The sequence below is a fragment of the Barbatula barbatula genome, assembly GCF_947034865.1.
Source record: "Barbatula barbatula genome assembly, chromosome: 22".
In the NCBI taxonomy this organism is placed as follows: Eukaryota; Metazoa; Chordata; class Actinopteri; order Cypriniformes; family Nemacheilidae; genus Barbatula; species Barbatula barbatula.
This window is the reverse complement of record NC_136785.1, coordinates 4,962,599-4,983,802: the sequence shown is the minus strand read 5'-3', so window position 1 is coordinate 4,983,802 and position 21,204 is coordinate 4,962,599. Positions and strand designations below refer to the sequence as shown.

Here is a 21,204-nt window from a genome sequence, read left to right as displayed (position 1 = left end):
TTAACTAGCAAACTTTGCTACTGTGTACTTTCAGAATGTACACTACTGTTTTTGTTAAATAGTTACATCTTCAGATGTATCTGTTGTAGGCACCGTTGCATTCTGCATGGAGGAATGTTGTCAAGAAGGTTGAGGTTTATTAAATCCGGTACTTGTCTTGGGGTTAAAATGTAAAGTCCACGTGTTATCTCTATGTGACATCAGGAGGAAGGCGAACTTAATAACTTGTCATATGGTGGGACACGACTTTTGTTCACAGCAAACTCTTGTTCTGTAACCTGAAGTCAATGGTAGAGAATTAAGTCATGGGAACGAAACAATGGATTCTCTTACTGGGTATTGTGCTGAATATCTGCAAGTGTGGTGAGAATGAGCCATTTTTTATTACGTTTAAAAAAATCTAATAGTGTGTTTTGAAGTGTTCTGCTATTTTTTGCACACTGTTTACTACTAAACACTTACAAAGGGCAGTACAGAATAGTTTTGAATCCTTACATTTTTGTATATTTCTATTAATGAGCTTTAAATATACTGTAAATTATTTAATATAATCCCTCTCTCCAGAATAACACAATTGCAGATGGGCGTTGTAGTAAGTAATGCAATATGAGAATATGTTTCTGCGAGGGATTTAGAGATTTAAATGTATCTTCATTTTATGTGCTACAAAACAAATGTCCTTGGACGTGAGAGCGAAGACTTATATCAGAGACCTTTGACTGTGGAGTTGCCGCTTCTGAGTACAAAAAAGAAATACTTTTGTTACAACCTGAAAATGAAAATTGGGCTACAGTTTATTTTACAGAACAGGAAACATTCGAAAGACCACAAATGGCCTTAACCTAGACTAAACTCAGACATTGAGAGCAACTTGCAGTATAAATTTGAATTGTACTGAACTGTTGTTACTATGATATTTATGAGCCATAATGTTATTTAATAAATACTGTGTTTATTAAATGTCATTTGATTTGAGTTAAATAAATAATCACTTAAAACGCCTTCATAATGTCTTGGTAGTCCTACAATATATCAATTCTCTGCTTTTAGATATGCACTGACTTAAATACAAACTTTATTCAGTAGTCTTTCCTCTTGTTCGCAGCTTTCACATTTGGGCGTACTAGCTGCATCATTCCGCTAGAGAATAAATGTGACTTTATATGTGACTGTAAAGACTGCAGTGATGAGCAGGACTGTGGTAAGATTCTCCTCATCCATGTATTCATATACCGCACGTCACCGTCTGTATCTTGCCTTCTATCCCTGAACCTGTTTCTGCTCTTATTTGGGATGATCAGGTTACAGAGGGCCGGACTATGTGTGTGATTTTGAGCACGAGGGAATGTGTGGATGGACGGTCTGGTCGGATGAGGGCGGGTACATGTGGCAGAGACAGCGGAGGGGACCAACGCTTCCTGACAGCGGGCCGTCCTCAGACTACACCACAGGCACCTCCACAGGTATACAAAAGGCAAAAATCTGTGTACATGCTTTTTGTCATCCAAAGCTTCTTTTTTTTCACAGGCTGGTTTATGGCAGTGACTGCTGTATCATCAGACTCTCCCAGAACGGCTGTGCTCAAGTCCCCCAAAATAAAACACTCATCTCCCACCTGTCGCATTCGGCTCAGATACTTCATCTGGGACGCAGGTTCACATATCCATCTATTATTATATGCGTAAATCTGATGCTTTACAATTGTAGATTTTAACAAAATTCTTTATGATGTCTGTGTATGTTGCAGGTCACACAGGTTTCGGTGATGCCCCTCTGTGGGGAACGGTGTGGACCGCTGATGGTGAGGAGGCTGTGGTGTGGAGGCCAGAGGGTACCAGTGTCCATGGCTGGAGGGAGGCCACTATCTACCTGGGTCGTATCCCGGGTCCTTTCTATATCCACTTTCATTCCAGACGCACAAAAGGGAAGCCGGGAGACGTGTCCATCGATCAGCTGGAGTTCTTAGACTGTGCACTGCCAGGTAGAGAATGGGAAAAAGTTTGACTTACTCATTACTCGTTGAACACACCATAAGGGAAAAGATTTGATGCTTCTTTTGCTGTCTCTCTCCAAGTTCCATCTGCTAGTGGGTCGTGTGGTCCTGGTTATGTGAAGTGTAGGAACAACGGTTGTGTGCAGGACTATAAGGTGTGTGACAGTACGGATGACTGTGGTGATGGAACAGATGAAGAGAACTGTGGTAAGACATTCTTCATAGTGAATAAATGTATTTATGTTGTGATGGCACAGCAAAAATGAGTACAGTCCCCAAGCTCTCTAATAATATCTAAAGACCTTTTTGCATTTTGCAACGACACTGGTCCAGAAGGACTATATGTTTTAGTTTTAACAAAATACTAACAGAACATTTACAACTGAATGAGAATGTTATCTTTAAAGCTTAATTAGTTATATATGTGAAATGACTACATAACAAACTAAAACAGGAAGTTCTGCTGGACCAATGTTTATGTCAGCAAAAGGGTCTATAAACTGGATCCAAGTGGACTAACCAGCCAAACCTTGATCGTTATTATTTATCCCTGTATTTCTCATGCACAGACCAGTACACGAGCTGTAACTTTGAGAATGACCTTTGTGGGTGGGACCTAAGAACAATTTCATCACTTAAATGGACAAGGACCAATCAGATGAACATATCGTTGACTGATACTGTGAAAGGACCTGGGAGAGACCACTCAACTAATACAGTGGCAGGTATGGTCCGGACATTTGGAAAAAATAAAGACACCCATGAACTCACAGGTATAACCAAATTTGTATCCAATAAAATGACGTTCCTCCTGCTTATACTATTTTGATCAGTGTTTCTCAAGCACGTGGCCGGTGCCCACCAGTGGGCTTCAAGGAGACTTTGAACTAATTTGAAAGAAGACAAAACAAGCATAAACTAGGATTAAACAGCTAGAAATCAAGATATTTCTAAATAGCCTTTTTAGTTATGCCAAGAAGATTTTATGGAGTTGGGACTTCAAATGTTGCGCTGGACAATGGTTGAGATGCATTGATTCGGACCTGGACTAAGCTTCGGTTTCAATAAAGAATATGTCAAAACAAGTCCCTGAAGACCTTAAACTATTATGTCTCAAAATATTTGCAATTAATAAGTAAATTATTGCTTTTAGGTAATTTCTTGTATGTAACGAAACCAGACGTATTGAAGAGTGATTGGACATCTTTTCAAAGCCCTTCTCTCGCACCAACCAATTACACACATCCATGTCGGGTATGTATTTATCATCACGTGTAATAAAATATAATTCGAACAGCTTCTCAAAATTCAAATGTGACAAAAATATAAAACACGTCAGAGTGTGTCTGTTATTACAGATGGTGATGTACACACATCAGTTTGGTCGTGTGTCCGGTGGACTATCAGTTTTGGTGGCGGAGAGAACGATCTACCCCGTGTGGAAGCGTGGAGGTTCTCTTGGGGATCTGTGGGTAAAGGCGGAGGTGGAACTTGTAGTCAATAGCACCTTCCAGGTATGAGAACATAACATCCATAGCACTTTTTGCAGTCTGTTCCATCTTGACTTTTTCTCATGTTTCTCTCTTTACGTCTCTCATTCACTCTTGTCCGTAGATTCTGTTTGTGGCTGCCATACGGGACCAGGAGTATGGAGGGGTCGCTATTGATGATATTGTGTTGTCTCCTGAATGCCGCTTCACCGATGGTACCTCGAACTGTCTGTGATTTTATTTTCAGCTTTTATTTCACTGTTGCATTCAGTTTTTGTGTCTCTGCATATAGAATCAATGCCAATGCCAGACTTCCCAAAATCTCCCGTTCATCCCTGCACGGAGGAGAGTCAGATCTGTGACTTTGCAGTGGATTGTGTGAACGGAGAAGATGAGGCTCAATGTGGTCAGTGCTTTACATGTTTATGTGCACTCATGTTTAGTGCTAAATCAGTAGTTGTGTTTGTATGTAGTGTTTGTCTATAAATTTCATTTAAATAAATGAACAGTATTTTTTAACATTAAGATTTTTGGAATGGTGACAGTATTTGCAAGGAAAGAAAATGAAGCTTGTCCTGTTTAATTTAATACAATTAAAATTTATATATATATATATATGTATATGTTATGATATCAATTTTAATACACCAGAATCATATTATGGTCCGTTATATGCTGTGTACACAGGGGACTTCTTTTATGTGAATGGCAGCTCTGGTTGGACAGACATCAGCATAGGGAACCAGGCCTGGGATGTAAAACTTGAGTTTATCGACTCCATCAAAGGTGATGATCACTTTTACTGTCCCATCATGATTATAACACTTATTTACATTTACATTTAGTCATTTAGTAGACGCTTTTATCCAAACCGACAGAGAGTTAAGGGAGCAATACAGCAATATGTCATACAAGAGCAAAAAACAATAGGTGCTAATGCCAAGTTACTCACAAAAGACAGAACAATACCTGTTTTTTTGTTTTTATTATCATATATTTTCTTTCATTCATTTGCCTGTCAAGTATTCACAGAAGAGATGGGTTTTAAGTATTTTTTTGAATGTTGTGAGCGATGTGTTTGACCAGACCCGAGTTAGGCAGAATTGATAGTTTGATCATTTACATTATGAATATTTGTTTGTCATTTAGAGGAGTTCCTGTATGTGACTTCTGCCCCTGGGCAACAGCTAACTGAAGCTCAAACTCGTACACCTCTCCTGGGCCCATCAGGTCCTTCGTGCACCATGCAGTTCTCCTACAGTCTCACTGGCAGAAATCCACACATAGGTAACATCACCTGCATTGCTTTTGAGATGTCTTTCCTCTTCAGATCCTGAGATAATAGACCGTGTCCGTCATTGTGCAGGTGAGCTGTCGGTGTATGTTGTTGACAGTGTGTTAGGGACTTTGTCTGCGCTGTGGGAGTTTGCGGGGAGGACCAATGAGACGGCAGGGATTTGGATAAAGCAGGATGTCTACGTTGGAGCCAGAGAACACCGCTTTCAGGCACTGGAAGTTTTGTTCACTTGCAATGTAGCTTTTTTCAACTTTCTTTGTACCAGATTGGGTTTTAATTTTGGGTCCCTCTGTCCTCATTTTCTTCGTTCTCAGATGGAGTTCAGTGCTCGTGCCGATGAGCTCTCCTCAGATGTGCAGGTCGCAGTGAAGGACGTTCACTATGTCGAATGTCATCGAAACTTTATACCCTCCAATGGTGAGTTGAAATGAATATTCAAAATAGTTTCACATTCTTCATTCTTCATTTTTCTTCTCGAACAGATCTGTCGTGTAATTTTGAGGTAAATTTGTGCGGGTGGTACCAGGACCAGACGGATAATTTTGACTGGAGTCTGAACAGTGGAATGGATCACACCCTCTATGATGGTTCGAATGCTTTTAATATTTTATTTCTTTTTAAGTATTGTGCCAATTTGAATTTTATCATTGTGGTCTGTTTATGACTTCGGTTTCAGGTAGAAGTCTGGTGGTGGACATGTGGGACATTTCACTGCGGGGTCTTTCTGGACGTCTAATTTCTATTAGACAGAATGCCATTAGCACCGAGCATTGTCTCTCCTTCTTCTACAAACTCTATGGACCAAACACAGGTGGCTTTGTAGAATTCAACTTAATATTATAGCTTTGCTGTCCTTCCAAAACCTGGAATGTCAAAATTCACTGTTTTTTAGGAAATGAAAAAAGCACTGTGCTTTTTCAAGATTGAATACTGTATTGTCAAAGTTGACAAGCCCTTTTTAATACTTTTTATTGGTTAGATATTTGCAGAACACAGTGAAAAACATAAAGGGTGACGAATAAAAAATATTTATAATAATCATAATATAGAGATTTCAGAAGGACAGCAGTGATATGCCGTAAACAGTATATTTCCGTCCTCAGGAAAAGAGACAGTTTGCCCAAAACTAAAAAAATGGTTGCAATCATAAATTACAAAGATACATCTTGTTCACAGTTTTCCTATACAATGAAAGTAAAAGGTGACAAATGGTTGTCAAACCACAAAAGTTAAGTTCTTATGAATCAAGAACTATGTTTCAAGATCTATTTTTATCACATGATATCATAATCAATAATCATTATTGTTTTATAATAAATTTTTCTTTCCCAGGTGCTCTCGCTGTAAAGTTGTTATTTGATGATGGCACAGAAGAGCTGTTATGGATGCACAGTGGTGCCCATGGCAATGTCTGGCACGAGGGCCATTGCATTGTGCCTCCTCAGCTCACCGCCTTCCAGGTGCAAACAAAAGCTGGTTGCTAATTCAGCAAATAACATTTTAAGAAATGTAGCAAACATGTATAATGTTTCTTTGCTAAATTTACCTCGCTATTCCTTAAGTCTTTCCTCAAGTCTCTCTGTTCCCCTCCCTGCAGCTTGTTTTTGAGGCCGTACGCTCTGGTTTCGACGGTCAGTTGGCTTTAGATGACGTGGCCTTTGTGACAGGCTCGTGTTCTTTGCCCACTATGTGCTCTTTTGAAAGTCAGACCTGTGGCTACATCAGTTCTGGAAGAGCCAGATGGGTCCATCAGAATTACGCATCAAGCGGAAGCGGTCCAGAGACCGATCACAGCCTGGAGACGCGAAAGGGTATGAGAAAACTTGTCTGAAATATAAGAATAAAGGTCTGTTTTTAGTTAGGTAAATAAGCATGTATTGTGTTCTGGCTAGGATTCTACATGTTGGCACACAGCGGTGTGGATGTTCTTTCCCAGGGCAGTAAGATGACCTTGACTTCAACTGTGCGCAGAGGTTTGAGTCACACTGAATGTGTGCACTTCTGGTACCACACAGGAGGAGAGAATCCAGGCAAAAAAACAGTATTACCTACGTGCTAAACGCAGTAGTTACGCAACCTAAATAGAAAACTTCATTTGTACCACATTTATCCACACAGGCACTCTTCATGTTTACGTGAAGCCCTCAGAGGGAGACAGGATTAGGTTGTTTTCCAACAGTCTCGGGCAGGGCAATGCTTGGCATCATGGTCAGGGCAATGTCACTTGGCATGGGAACTGGCAGGTAGGTGGCACATGATATAGGTGACTTTCAGCAGATCTGCTACCTTGACTTGTTGCCCCGGTACTGCCATGGTAACAGTATGTAAGTGGATTTATCTGTGTTTGTGAATTAGCTGCAGTTCGAGGTGGAGGGCGGAGGGGGCCAAAACACCTACATTGCCATTGATGACATCACCTATTCAACATACAGCTGTCCTACAGCAGGTTTGTATTATTAGGTATCCATTAGGTAACACAACAAAAGAACGTTACACTTTACAATAAGATGCTATTTGTTAACAATTAGTTAATGCATTAGCTAACATGAACTAACAACAGTATTTATTCATGTTAATTTGACTATTAAACATTATTAAAATCAAAACGTTGTCACTGTTAACATTATTTAACCCACCATGAATTACATAAACTAATATTGACAAGGATTAATAAATGCAAAAAAATGAATTGTTCATTGTTAGCTAATGTTGGCTAATGCATTTACAAAGTAATCCATTGCAAGTAAATGTATCCTGATTTGAGAATTTGTAGATGTTTGTATTAGTAAACAAGACAAAAATGCTTAGCAAGAATCTTTGTGCAGTGTACTTGTGTTAGTATTATAATAATATGTTTTCTTAATACATATTCTTGCAAAGAATTTATGTTTTCTTTAAGGTAAGAAATAAGTCTAGATAAAATTTAATTCAATGCAGGCTTATGTCAATTTCCAATGGATAGAATGAAGTATTGCATTACTTTTCATTGTGTGTTTCACGTCACATTGCACCGTACATTGTGAGCAAAAGAGTTCAATTGAATCTTAAAAATATATTTTAGTTTTTTGTAATTTATGATGATTTTGTGGCTTTTTCTGTATGTTCTTTAGATAACACTTGTGATTACGAGAGAGGTCTGTGCGGTTGGTCCAACACTCAGAGCCCGTCTGTGGACTGGTTAGATTGGGATCTGACTAATGTGCAAGCTGAGAAGTTCTACAGCACACCACCATATGATCACACATTACACACAGATGAAGGTGATTTCTGCAGGTTTAGTTGAGCTTGCCAATACTTGATACAATATGCTAATGTTAACCTAATAGCTAAGAGCTTTCGTATAAACCTTGTTTTTGGCTCTATAGGTCACTTCCTGTTCCTTCCTAACTCCCAACGTGACACTGCTACCCAGAATGCTTGGCTGCTGAGTCCTCATCTAGCATCAACCAAAGGAACCTGCCTGAGTTTTTGGGTCTATCAGCCAACAATGTGTATGCCTCATTTATATTATTGAATATTCAGTCACAGTTTTGTATAAGCAAGCCTCATTTATTATTTAAAATTGATTGAGTATCATAACATTAGTTATTAAATAAAAATTAAAAAGTCACTAATATAATTCAGTATAGTGATGAGAATGATGAGTATTGTGTTTTTCCAAAGATGACAGTAAACTCATAGTGTGGAGGCTGTCTGGAGGGGCCAAACACGAATTGCTGAGTCTGCATGAGGGGGGTGGAAACTGGAAATATTTCAGTGCGAATATCACCTCAGACACAGAGTACCAGGTGATCACTTACATTAAAACCAACTGTATTCTGCATTCTTATAGATTTTTCATTCTGATCTGTTTAACTGATTAGATGTGGTTTAATGTATGGCAGATTGTATTGGAGGGATTTAAAGGAGAGAAAGGTGTTCTAGCCCTGGATGACATAAAGTACACCGTTGGGGTAAACTGTGCCGGGCAGAAGACAGACCCGACATGTAATGAAACGCAAGATTGTTTTGTTTAATGATATTTAGAATTCATTGTACAGTGAATTCAATATAGATAACAATATTTGCAGTTAAAAAAGTGAAATCCAAAGTACTAAAATGTTTATGCAGTAAGTTTACTTATTGTAACTTTGTGAAATACACAGTAACTGACGCAGGGAAATGCAAAAAGTGAGAATTTGTATTGATGTTGACATACAGTACTGTGTAGTTACTGTAATCTTTATCATTTCAGCCTCACCATCCAACACTGGAACAATAGTGGCAGCTGTCATTGTCTCTCTTCTTCTCTTGGTCACTCTCTCTGCCTTGCTACTCTTCTACCTTAAAAACAAACAGAGGGCAAGTGCTTTAACACAGGCGTCAAACCCATCTGTTGTCAACTGCACTGGCTTCGGCAATGACCTGTATGAATCTGACCAGACTGTAAGTTTGCTTTTAAGTAAACCTTTGTGTATGAGAGTTATATTTGAGAACTTTTGTGCTTGTCATTTTCTTTACAGCTTAGTTTTATTAAACAATATTTTTCTTTTGTGTGTTTGTTTGTAGGAACAAGTGAATACAGTAGCGTGAGAAGCTCTTTAATTGTGCTATACCTTCTGGCAGCCTTCTGGCAGCCTTCGGGCAAGACAGGCAACATCACAGCAGGAGAACTGCTTGTGTCGCCGTAGCAGGACTGGCCCAGTCATCAAATCTACAAAAATACACCCAACAAACAACTCAATGTTTGTAATTTAAACATCATAATGATAGCTTTATGATTGAATCGAAATGTATTACAGATGTATCCCAGATAGCACAATCCATCTGGCTTACGTCTATTTGACGTCTGCATTTACATGTGCAAGACATCTACAATACATAGTTTGCTCATCTGCAATACGTCTCGGAGACGTCTGAACGTCTGTAATACGTCTGCTAAACATCTTAGAAAGAGCAGCTTTACATCCATTCTAAATCATAAACATCTTACAGACATCTTCTAGAGGTCTATATGACGTCTGAAATCAAAAATTCAGTTCGCTGCCGGGGAAGCACACAAAGCCTGAAGTAAACATTTATCAATTAAATGATGTGATTCAATCAATTGTTTATATTACATCGCTGTTTTAAAAAAAATTATGTCATAACATTTACCTGTAATACGAAATACATCTGCGTACAATGTGTTAATGCTCTTTCCCCACTGCGTATTCATGTCTGGCACACAAGGCAAAGCTTTATTGTAAAAACTGTTGTTTTTGTCAATATTGGAAGTAAAATTCACCAAATATGACAAGACGCATTTGACAAGCTAGCTTTACAATAGTTCTGTTATACACTTTAAATCAAAGCATTGCAGTGGTGTTGCATGCAATACGTTTATGTATTACAAATTAAATATTTACAGTATTTATTATTTGCTTTCCCGTTGTCTATTGTGGATGAAAATCAAGTTAAAAACCTGCTTGAGAAGCTTTGAGATCGCTGATCTTCTGGGTTGTTGAAGGCCCGTTGACAGTTGAACATGGCAGGTAAGGTCGTGCAACAAAGGTTCATCACTCCTTTCCCTACAACAAACCGATATTTATTCATTTACTTGGTCCCATTATCACGAACACATTGCTGGTGTCTATTTAATCTTACAAGTGGGAAAAGATAACTGTGGAAGGATATACATTCACTTCTGTTGGGTGTACAAATCAATTCTTACCGTGTAAAATCTACTCGGAGTAATGTAGCCTACATATTTAAAGAGTACTTAACATTGGATTTTGATGGTCCTACTTTGGTTTATGGAACTTGTTCTGTTCTGATATATATATATATATATATATATATATATATATATATATTCCCCCCTCTTTCAAGGATAGATCGTTTAACACATCCTGCGGTGAACACTGTTAGTCATTTGGTGTCGTTTGAAAAAAATAATTGTTTCATAAGTTCTTCCTTTGGTAGTTTAAATAAGACAGACTTCGTTTCATATATAAACAAAACTAGAACATGTGAAACATTTTAAGGATGTTTTGTGGATGTTGTTGATGTAGCAGATTATATAATGGTCTCAATAAAACATTTCCAAAATGTTTCAAGATATCAAAGGTAGAATATATTTGTCAAACTTTTATCACCGTTTACTTTATACTTTACTTTAACAGAAGTTTACTTTATAGTTGACTTGTTTTAGATATTATGTCAATAATCTATCAATTTATTAACACTAAATTATGTTATAAACCGACTCCATAGAACAAGCTGGAGGAAAGCCGAATGGTGTCACCTGCGCATAAAAAGTATTTTGGTATTTTCCAGTACAAATGAAGTCAATTCTTAAGTTAAAGTGCATTTTCTTGATTTACGAATGACTTTAGTAAATAAGTTTTGTTTTAAGACAAACATTTCAAATTCTATATAAATTAAATTCATTTTTGTAAATTTATATTTAAAAACAAGCATCAGTGTGGCATGAAAAGTAAGCCTAGTATTGAAATCAGTGTGTAATAAAAACATAACATTTAATTCAAGGTTCTTGTTCTTTTGTTCAAGGCCATTTTCATTTGCTTGTTTTAAGCACAAATGAATTGGCCGAGACTTGCAATGCAGAGAGACAGAAGCTAAACCAAAGTTGAATGGCGACGTCTCCTAGCAACGGTGATGTCTCCATGGTAACATATCTGTCTCTCGGAAAGCTTGATGGGATCATCCAGGCAACAAAATCAGAAAACCTGCAGTAGAAGAAAATATGTTTTACAGTAAAAAAATAAGCATGTGAAATGATGATTTAAATGTCAGAATGACTCTAGCAGAGCGAGACGATGCAGCGACTCGGACACGAGCGCGTGAGTCTTCTGCAGTGAAGTGATGCTCTAGACGATACGACTGTATTGAGCTTGTTTTCCAAGCTGCCTCTGTTGTGCAAAGACCAGTGAAATACCAAATTAGGATGGAGCCTGGTGTCCTTATATTTTTTCTTTACCTCATGATCGTTCACGAGCTGGTGTGTGGACTGATGCAGTACAGGAGACAAGCAGCCAAGCCACACGAACGACTAATGTTGCGCACCAGGTAAGGTGTGTGCATGACACTTTAACCTTCTAGCACATTTTCCCCATATTTCCTTTGAGAATTAACCGTGGTGTTATGAATGTTTTGACGGGTTTATTAACTACAGATGTAATGGTTGCAGTGAGTGTGGTAATTAAATTTCTACTCTGGTTTTACCACGACTCCCATAAACGGCTTACTGTTGTAAATGTTTTGTCTATGTGTGCCTGCTTTTGAAACTGTGTGGACTTTACTCTTTACTAGTGCTCGTGTCTGTCGTGGGACCTGGAGAGTCACCCATCCGGTGCATACCAGAAGGCGAGAGAAATATGGACGTATTGTAAGGAAAGTGTGATATGAGGACATGTTGGTTGTGTTTGTCAATGATCCCAGCACTGTGACCACAGACTGAAAGCTATATGTGCCACTCACTGCCTTTTAACCATTCATGATTGAAAAGAAAATGGTCAAGGATGATGTTTACATATCTCACTTACTGTACTTTTGTGCACATCTATACTTAAAGGAATAGTTCACCCCAAAATAGCAATTTCTGTCATCAGAATTCTGTTTTCTTTGTTTTCGTTATTCCCTTCTTTTAGTTTTTTTAAGCATTTCTAAGCAATTTTGTTTAATTTTCAGCCTCTTTATTTCTAAAAAATAATAATATGATATGAATGACAGAATTCATCTTTTGGTAGACTAATTCTTTAAGTAGGCCTATATCTGTTGAAACAGTGATTTTGGCTGCATTGTTTTTTTATAATACATGGTCACTAGTTATTATAAGATGTAGTAGCAACATCCCCAGCATAGATCTGTGAACTGTGATCTTGCTCTGTTAGTATTTCGCAGAGATTTTCATCCCAAATAGCTGTGATTAAACCAAATCTGATAAAAGAGTTATTTAATTTGTAAACTTGATTTGTACTTGACTTTAATGTAATGTTTTCTATGCATATTCTTGTCATGACAGAGTCTCATGTTTTGTGTGGAGAGAGGCATTTATGGCCTTCCATATGCTCTCTCCGGTCTCGTCTCTGTTCCCGCCCTCTCGTCTCCTCGTTATGGATTCATTCCCTTCACCTGTTCCCCTCTTGATTTGGTCCCTTATTTAATGCCCCTGTGTCTTCTGTCTTGTGCTGGTACATTGTGATTTGTGTGGTGAGTTCATGAGTCTAGTCTAGTCTAGTCTAGTCTAGTCTAGTCTAGTCTAGTCTAGTCTAGTCTAGTCTAGTCTAGTCTAGTCTAGTCTAGTCTAGTCTAGTCTAGTTTTGTAGTCATTGTTAATAGTTCATTTTAGTCTTGTTTAAGTGTAGTTAGTTTTAGTCATGTTATTGTATCCATATGTTGTACTGTTACCCCCTTGTAGGTCTTTGTTTTGTCATTATTATTAAAGTCTCTGTTAACCCCTTACCTGCTGTCTGCACCTGGGTCCTCTGTCCTTATCTAACCACCCCCGATCATGACATATTCTGCCATCATCTGTGTTTTAAGAATAATTGCTATTATTGTACAACATGCTTTGGGTATAAGACAAGTATATGCAAGTTTCCATGTTGTTGTCTTCAACATTTCGCAGAATCTGTAACCCAGTGTGTTACATTTTCAATAAACACTTAATTTCAAGATCAGCAATAGTGTTTCTTATGATATTTCTACATAGTATGCAGTATTTTCATTTGACTTGTTGATTTTTTTGTTTTAGATCAGAAAGGGTCGAATTTCCTCTTCAATTCATTTTCTCAAATAAACAATTCCATTTTGAGCTTTAACTAAGAAACACAGAGGCCCGGTTTCACAAGGCTTCGCAAAAGCCAGGACTATGCCTTCGTTAATTTAGGCTAAGTCACATTTATCATAATGCCTTAGAAAGAGCGGTTTTTTTTGCAGACAACTGCGTGTAATTTATCAACTGGTTATTTATATGGATGTTGTGTCGGCCAGCTCAGCAGGGACTCACAGACGATGTCTGGCCTTGTATTCTATCACATTCAGAGGTGAATTGGACTAACTCTGCTCCTCTGGGCTGTATTTTTGCTGAGGTCTCTTTGTAGTGGAAACTTGCTGTGTAATTACATGAGCAGAGTTACCGAGGTGAGAAATCTGTCTCAGCAAGCAGATTCAATTAAAACGACCGTTCATGTCCAACTCTCATTATTATCTCGAGAGAAATCGCAGAGCAGCTTTTATGAGTTTAATTTATAAATGTAAAATGACTCGTCAGGGTCAGGTTTTAGGTCTCCAATGATTGTGTCACGTGTCACATAAGCCTTAAATGTGGTCGCTTCAGCAAACAGGTTGCAGTACATAGGCCTATGGACTGGAGCCAAGTACAAAATACTTCTCTGGGTGAGTACTCTGTTAATTGACTTTACATGCATATGTAGTTTTAAATGAATTACTATAACACATCAAAGATATAACATACTTGTAATATTTATATTCATAAAGTTATTATGCGTATACGTACAGTATGTTATCGGTCTATGTTTGATGGGAATGAAAAATTCCACTTTAAGACACTTGCTATTGGTCAAATAAGAGATTCAATATAAAAAGAAATAGCAATTGTTAAACTAGATTTAAAAATGCAAAAAGCAAAACAATACAATTCTTGGTCTGAACTGCATTGAGCTGTTGAGGTCACTGTTTATTCATTCATTCAAAGAAAGCATAGCAATGCAAATGTTCAGATTATAAGACAATTGTTAAATATTAGACAATGAAAATTCTGTTATTGTTTATTGTGTCTTGTCATTTCCAACCTGTATGCCTTTCCTCTGCAGAACACAAAAGAATATATTTTGTTGGTGACCGAACAACGGTGGTACCCATTGACTTAGAGTATATAGCTTTCGTGTCCATACAATATATGTGAATGGGTACCGCCGGTTTTAAACAGTCTTCAAAATATCTTTGTGTTCTGCGAAAGACAGAAAGTCACACAGTTTTGAAATTACGAGAGGGTGATTAAATGATGACAGAATTGTCTTTTTATGGATGAACTATCCCTTTAACTGTTTTTGACTGTTTTTCTCTTTAGCTTCTGAGTTTGCTGTAAATCCGGTCTAGCATGTCTTCCGTACCTGACAACTTTTGTCTCAGAAAGGCCGTCCGCCAGCACTATCTCAGTCTGACCCAGGGAGACCACTGTCATCTCACTTATGTCTGGATCGATGGCACTGGGGAGGGTCTGCGTAGCAAGTCTCGAACCATGGATTCTGAACCCAACTTCATAGCTGGTACTTACGTATTGTTTGAGTTAAACAGAAAAAAATCAATCAACGTGTTATTTATGCTGGTTTGATTGTTCCCTAATAGATCTACCGGAATGGGAGTTCGATGGGTCCAGTACAGGACAGGCCGTAGGATCTAACAGTGACATGTTACTCATTCCTGTGAGAATGTTTAGGGACCCCTTCCTTTTGGATCCTAACAAACTGGTCCTGTGTGAGGTGGTGAAGCACACCCGAGAGCCTGCAGGTATAGGTGATATGATGGTGTATAGTTTGGAAAATAAATGTAATATACTGTCAGATTATAGTGACAGGGCTGGCAAATACATATCTTCTTAGAATCACACCATCGTAATAGCTGTAACAAGGTACTGGAGATGGTCAAAGAGGAGCTCCACCCCTGGTTTGGTATGGAGCAGGAGTACACACTTTTAGGAGTGGATGGACACCCTTATGGCTGGCCCAGACTTGGCTTCCCGAAGCCACAAGGTTATAGAATTTGTTTATGTGCACTTATTATATGTCTTCAAATATTTTGGCAATGGCACGTTATCCAAATATCTTCAACAAAGATTACAGTTTTGTTACAAATCGGTCACGATTGTGTATTTTTTTGTCTGTCAGGTCCATATTACTGTGGGGTTGGTGCTGACAGGGCCTTTGGCAGAGACATTGTGGAGTGCCATTTCAAAGCCTGTCTGTATGCAGGCATCAAAATCTGTGGCACGAATGCAGAGGTCATGCCCTCTCAGGTAACAGAAATAATTTGTTATCACCATATGTCTCTCCTATGGATACCCAGTGAGATTTCTTCGGTCTCTTTCTGTAGTGGGAGTTTCAGGTAGGACCGTGTGAGGGAATCGAGATGGGGGACCAACTGTGGATGGCTCGATTCTTGTTGCACAGAGTGTGTGAAGATTTTGGTGTGGTGGCCACTTTTGATCCAAAACCAATGAAAGGAGACTGGAACGGAGCCGGTTGTCACATTAATGTGAGCACTGTGCATACCAGAGGAGAAGGAGGAATTGAGTATGTACCGAAGACGCACACACACATAACTAAGTTTGGTGAGACTAAATACAAGTCTGATGGCTATTTTTATTTCCTTCACATCAGGCACATTGAGCAAGCCATCGAGAAACTGAGAAAGCGTCATGTCGAGCATATTCGAGTCTATGATCCACATGGGGGTGAAGATAACAAGCGACGCCTCACGGGTTTTCACGAGACCTCCAGCATCCATGATTTCTCTGCGGGTGTTGCTAATCGTGATGCCAGCGTCCGCATCCCTCGCCTGGTGGCGCAGCACAAATGCGGTTACTTTGAGGACCGACGTCCTGCTGCCAACTGTGACCCATATGTTGTGATCTGTGCAATCGTCCACACGTGCATGCTGGAGGAGGAAGATGGTGTGCATGAATTGGAATGATACAATCTACATGATTAAAAGCAGATATTGGAATGTCATGTAGGGCATATTTACAGTACTTATTATTAGATGACCTCATTTTGTTGGATAATACCAATACCTGCATTCTACTTTATATTAACATTTGCATCTGAAAATGAATTTAAGTGTTGTGTAGATCAACAATTTACTTTAATTCGAATTTTGATGTTCTATATAAAAAAGCAGTAAACTTTACTTCAACCCAATGTACACTATTGAATGTAGCTTTCTAAATCTTATGATAGTCCTTAACAAATTATTAAATCTAATCACCATGTTTTATCCTTTTTATCTGTTTTATTATTTTGTTTGTGTGATGTCATAATATAGTAGGCCTAATATTTTGAATGAGTGAACATTAACAGAACCAATTAACTTATTTTTAATTAGATTTAAGAAATGGAAATTCAACCACACCAATCAAAAGTACATATGACGCATACATGTTGTGTAAGCTACAACCTGGCGCAGTTTCGGATGTCACGACTATACATTAATAAGAAACATGATTTCTGTTGTGTGCACCTGTTTGCAAACTTTTACACATATATTTATTGTCAGAAGAGGAATTACATTTTAGTCACATCTAGTAAGAAATGTAGGCCTACAATATTTTGATTAACATTAAAGTATTAAGTAAAATTAGCCTAAAAAATGTGTTTGTTAACTTGGGACATGAAACATTGTTTTAAGTAAATGATATAATTCTGTTTCAATTTGAAACATTGACATTATTTATAGGCATATTGACTTCACAAACCCGTCACTTATGCCAGTTAGACATTGTGCGCGGGTATTTTGACCTCAGAATGGCAAGTTTTCCAACATGACGCAGAAACGATAGAACAACATTTAAAAATGAAATATGAAATACTGGATGGCTTAAAATCGTGATGTTTTATATATTCATAGTTTCAAATCTGAACCAACTTTTAACCAGGTCATTAACTTGTCGTATAATACAGCGACAAATGATACCTATAGATTAGTTTAAAAATATATATTGTTTTGCACTTACCACAATATATTGACTGAACACTGAACTTTAGATCTCAAGTTGGCAAAAATGTTTTAGGCCTATATTATGTTTTATTAAGTAGGCTATATTTATAATGTTCTTTGTAACATTACAATAATAAACACTTCCGGCAATGATTAGATGTTGAAAGAAAATATCAAATATCTTACTTCATCATAATGCCTTGTTTTTGTAACTGTTTCCAACAATTTTTCAATGTATGTTTTGCATGTATTGCATTTTATTGTTTATGCAAAACATTATTTAAAAAACTGAAAATAAATTATACATTTCTCAGTTGCATTGACAGTTGTAAAGTTTTGTGTGGGTGTGTTACAGCAGCCAATGGTCTTTCTTGTGGGTGGGACAAGGGTCTGCAACATATTGTGGTGTTTTTAAAAGCTGCAAATGAGTTGTGTATGTTGGAGTAAGAGTTTGATCAGAGAACGTAGCAAAACAGTTACGTCATATTAAACTTAAATTTTTATTTTGATCTTCAAAATTATTATTTTTGTAACTCTCAGGATTATCATGTCCTACATTTCTGTCAGCTCAACTTTAAACAAGTTCTTACGATGGAGGTATCTCAGTCTTCCCCAGGGAGACCTATGTCAGATCACTTACGTCTGGATCAAAGACAAAAGCAACGAGATGTGCAGCAAAACTCGAACTGTGGATTCTGAACCAAAAGGCGTAGCTGGTAAAATATCTCGATATACATTACATGTACATATCAAAAGTTTAGGATCGCGTATTCATATTCTCCATGTATTAGAAATGATATTAAACTCACACAAATGTAACTTTGGGTGTTATGTGCCTAAAATATTCAAAATAAATGAAAACCTGCTATATTTTAGCATCTTCTGTGTAGTGCCTAGAGTTTGTAAAAATGTTTAACTTGCCTTTTATCAACAAATGTTTAGATGTATACAGTATCATCCTGTGACACTTTTTGAACATTGAGTTCTTTTGTTGGGCTAATAAATAGTTTCATCATAGATCATCATAGATCTGGTGACTTAAGTTTGTTTCTCAAAATGCTCACACATTTTTTGTGTATTCACAAGTTATGTGTATATATACCGTAATGGCAAAAGCACATTGGTTTGAATTAATGTGCCATGGTGTGTGGTGATTTTTCATAGATCAGCGTTACTGTAGAGTCATCAAGCAAAAATAGAAAGGTTTTAGTATGCTTTCAATTGTTGTTGTTATGATCTCCTGTTATTTTATTGCTTTAAAAAAATCATAGATATACCAGAATGGGACTTTGGTCTCCGAACTGAAAGATCCCTAGCTGAGATGCTACTAGTTCCTGTTTGCATGTTCAGAGACCCCTTCCTTTTGGATCCTAACAAACTGGTTTTGTGTGAAGTGTTTGAGCACACTCAAGCACCTGCGGGTAAGACATTTACGTTATTCAAAGTAACCCAGGCTAATTTACAGTATGTACTATTCCGTAATTTAGACTCCTTCTCTCTTAGAGTCAAACAGCCGTAACAGCTGTAACAAAGTCCTGGAGATGGTCAAAGAACTTCGCCCCTGGTTTGGTATGGAGCAGGAGTACACACTTTTAGGAGTAGATGGACACCCTTATGGCTGGCCCAGACTTGGCTTCCCCAAACCACAAGGTTATAGAAATTGTTCATGTTATATGGCCGTTTTCCATGTCAAGTTTTGCTCTGAATTGGTCATGATTTTCTTTCTTCTGACAGGTCCATATCACTGTGGGGTTGGTGCTGACAGGGCCTTTGGTAGAGACATTGTGGAGTGCCATTTCAAAGCCTGTCTGTATGCAGGCATCAAAATCTGTGGCACTAATGCAGAGACCATGCCCTCTCAGGTGACTGAAAAGAAGTTAATCTGTGACTGACAAGAAATTAGATTTTTAAATCTGAAAAGACATTTGTATAAACAGTTAGATTTTAATATTAAGTACAATATGTATTCTTCATGGATGATTAAATGCCCAGTCTGGTTTGTTTGATCTCTTTCTGTAGTGGGAGTTTCAGGTAGGACCGTGTGAGGGAATCGAGATGGGGGACCAACTGTGGATGGCTCGATTCTTGTTGCACAGAGTGTGTGAAGATTTTGGAGTCCTGGCCACTCTTGATCCAAAACCCATGGAAGGAGACTGGAACGGAGCCGGTTGTCACATCAATGTGAGCACTGAGCACACCAGAAAAGAAGGAGGAATTGAGTATGTACCGATTGATGCACAGACACACAATAAAGCTTGTAGAGATTTAATAATAAATCTAAAGGCCATTATTCTCTCTTTCCCATGAGGCACATTGAGCAAGCCATCGAGAAACTGAGAAAGCGTCATGTCGAGCATATTCGAGTCTACGATCCACATGGGGGTAAAGATAACAATCGTCGCCTCACGGGTCTCCATTCGACCTCCAGCATTCATGATTTCTCTGCAGGTGTTGCTGATCGAGGTGCCAGCGTCCGAATCCCTCGTCTGGTGGCCCGGGACAAATGCGGTTACTTTGAGGACCGACGTCCTGCTGCCAACTGTGACCCATATGTTGTGATCTGTGCAATCGCCCGCACGTGCATGCTGGAGAACAATGTAAATGGATTAAAATTATGCAATTAATGATTTGTTTAACAATATCAGTTAAATTGGTATTAACCAGTAGAATAAAGAGAGGCATTGTATTAAAATATTTATCTCAAGCTTAATCTTATTTAATTCATTGTTAGCCTAATGCTTGCTGTATGAGAAAGGTGTTCATAATCACTTCCAGAAGCAGATGTTAAGAATGAGTGTCCATATTATATGTCCATAGTATATAATGACAAGACTGCTTTCTCACATCTTTTGGTTTGAGCTCTGATCTTGTATTGCACTCATTGCTCTGCTACTGACTGTCCACAAGGGAGCGCAATATTCAAATATTTATCACCATGACCACATTTAAAGGGATACTCCACCCAAAAATGAAAATGTTGTCATGAATTACTCACCCTCTAGTTGGCAGAGCTCAGGGTCTGGTTGCTTACATTATTCTAAAATATCTCTCTTTCTGTTCAACCGAACAAAGAAATGTATACATGTTAGGACCAACTAGGTGATTCATGACAGAATTTTCATTCTTGGATGGAATTATAGTTTTCTTGGAAAGCCTTTGGTAAAATCGTCCATTGTAAGAGTTTCAAGCTAATGTTTTACTTACATTATTATTGTGTTTGACGCTTTGCTTACAATGTGCAAATATGTAAAAACTAAATAGGCTTAAGTACGTTCACTCAAAGTTGGGTCTGCTATTCTGTCATAAAATATCTTATTCACAAAATGTATTCTGTTCATGTGTCTAAAATGGGATTGTGCATCATTCCAATACAGTTTTAAGGGATGATTTAAGCTTACATTTCATAAAATGTATTGTTTTTTAGTATTAAACGTGTAAGTCCTGTGTTAGTCCTGAAAACTGTCTGTTTGATACATAATATCAAGATTTTAGTTCTGTGATACTACCTTATAATCATTTAGCTGCTGGATTGTTACATTTGGGATAGGTCAACATGCAAAAGCTAGAGATGTATCACCCTCATCTTTCACCCATAAGAAAAAGTTCACTCACATAAGAAAAGAAAATCTCATGAATTATGAATGAAATGTGTACAATTGTTTTTTTTTCACCATTATGCGAGTCATAGTTGAATCCAGACCAAA

General features: G+C 37.9%; 3 protein-coding genes across 3 annotated transcripts; all 3 read left to right on the top strand.

Moving 5' to 3' along the window:
• The first annotated feature begins 202 nt into the window (after positions 1–202).
• Positions 203–10,176, top strand: mamdc4 (MAM domain containing 4). Its single transcript, XM_079487171.1, has 28 exons — positions 203–363; positions 1,106–1,201; positions 1,302–1,463; positions 1,528–1,653; positions 1,748–1,981; positions 2,075–2,200; positions 2,563–2,718; positions 3,147–3,247; positions 3,352–3,507; positions 3,608–3,698; positions 3,776–3,889; positions 4,171–4,269; positions 4,633–4,770; positions 4,850–4,989; positions 5,095–5,197; positions 5,263–5,367; positions 5,457–5,591; positions 6,113–6,240; positions 6,378–6,591; positions 6,673–6,810; positions 6,899–7,023; positions 7,136–7,226; positions 7,891–8,040; positions 8,146–8,271; positions 8,444–8,568; positions 8,665–8,767; positions 9,015–9,205; positions 9,329–10,176. Exons 1-28 carry the CDS (start codon positions 306–308, stop codon positions 9,350–9,352), a joined length of 3,555 nt encoding a protein of 1,184 aa, XP_079343297.1. The 5' UTR covers positions 203–305; the 3' UTR covers positions 9,353–10,176.
• A 4,709-nt stretch (positions 10,177–14,885) lies between these two features.
• LOC306910901 (glutamine synthetase-like) lies at positions 14,886–16,477 on the top strand (the record flags this gene model as incomplete). Its single annotated transcript, XM_079485807.1, has 6 exons — positions 14,886–15,054; positions 15,134–15,295; positions 15,388–15,537; positions 15,673–15,800; positions 15,878–16,077; positions 16,165–16,477. 6 exons carry the CDS (start codon positions 14,886–14,888, stop codon positions 16,475–16,477), a joined length of 1,122 nt encoding a protein of 373 aa, XP_079341933.1.
• Positions 16,478–18,786: 2,309 nt separating this feature from the next.
• LOC306910902 (glutamine synthetase-like) lies at positions 18,787–20,955 on the top strand. The gene is made up of 6 exons (XM_079485808.1): positions 18,787–18,921; positions 19,004–19,150; positions 19,235–19,362; positions 19,520–19,719; positions 19,809–19,882; positions 19,949–20,955. Exons 1-6 carry the CDS (start codon positions 18,822–18,824, stop codon positions 20,122–20,124), a joined length of 825 nt encoding a protein of 274 aa, XP_079341934.1. The 5' UTR covers positions 18,787–18,821; the 3' UTR covers positions 20,125–20,955.
• Positions 20,956–21,204: the final 249 nt, after the last annotated feature.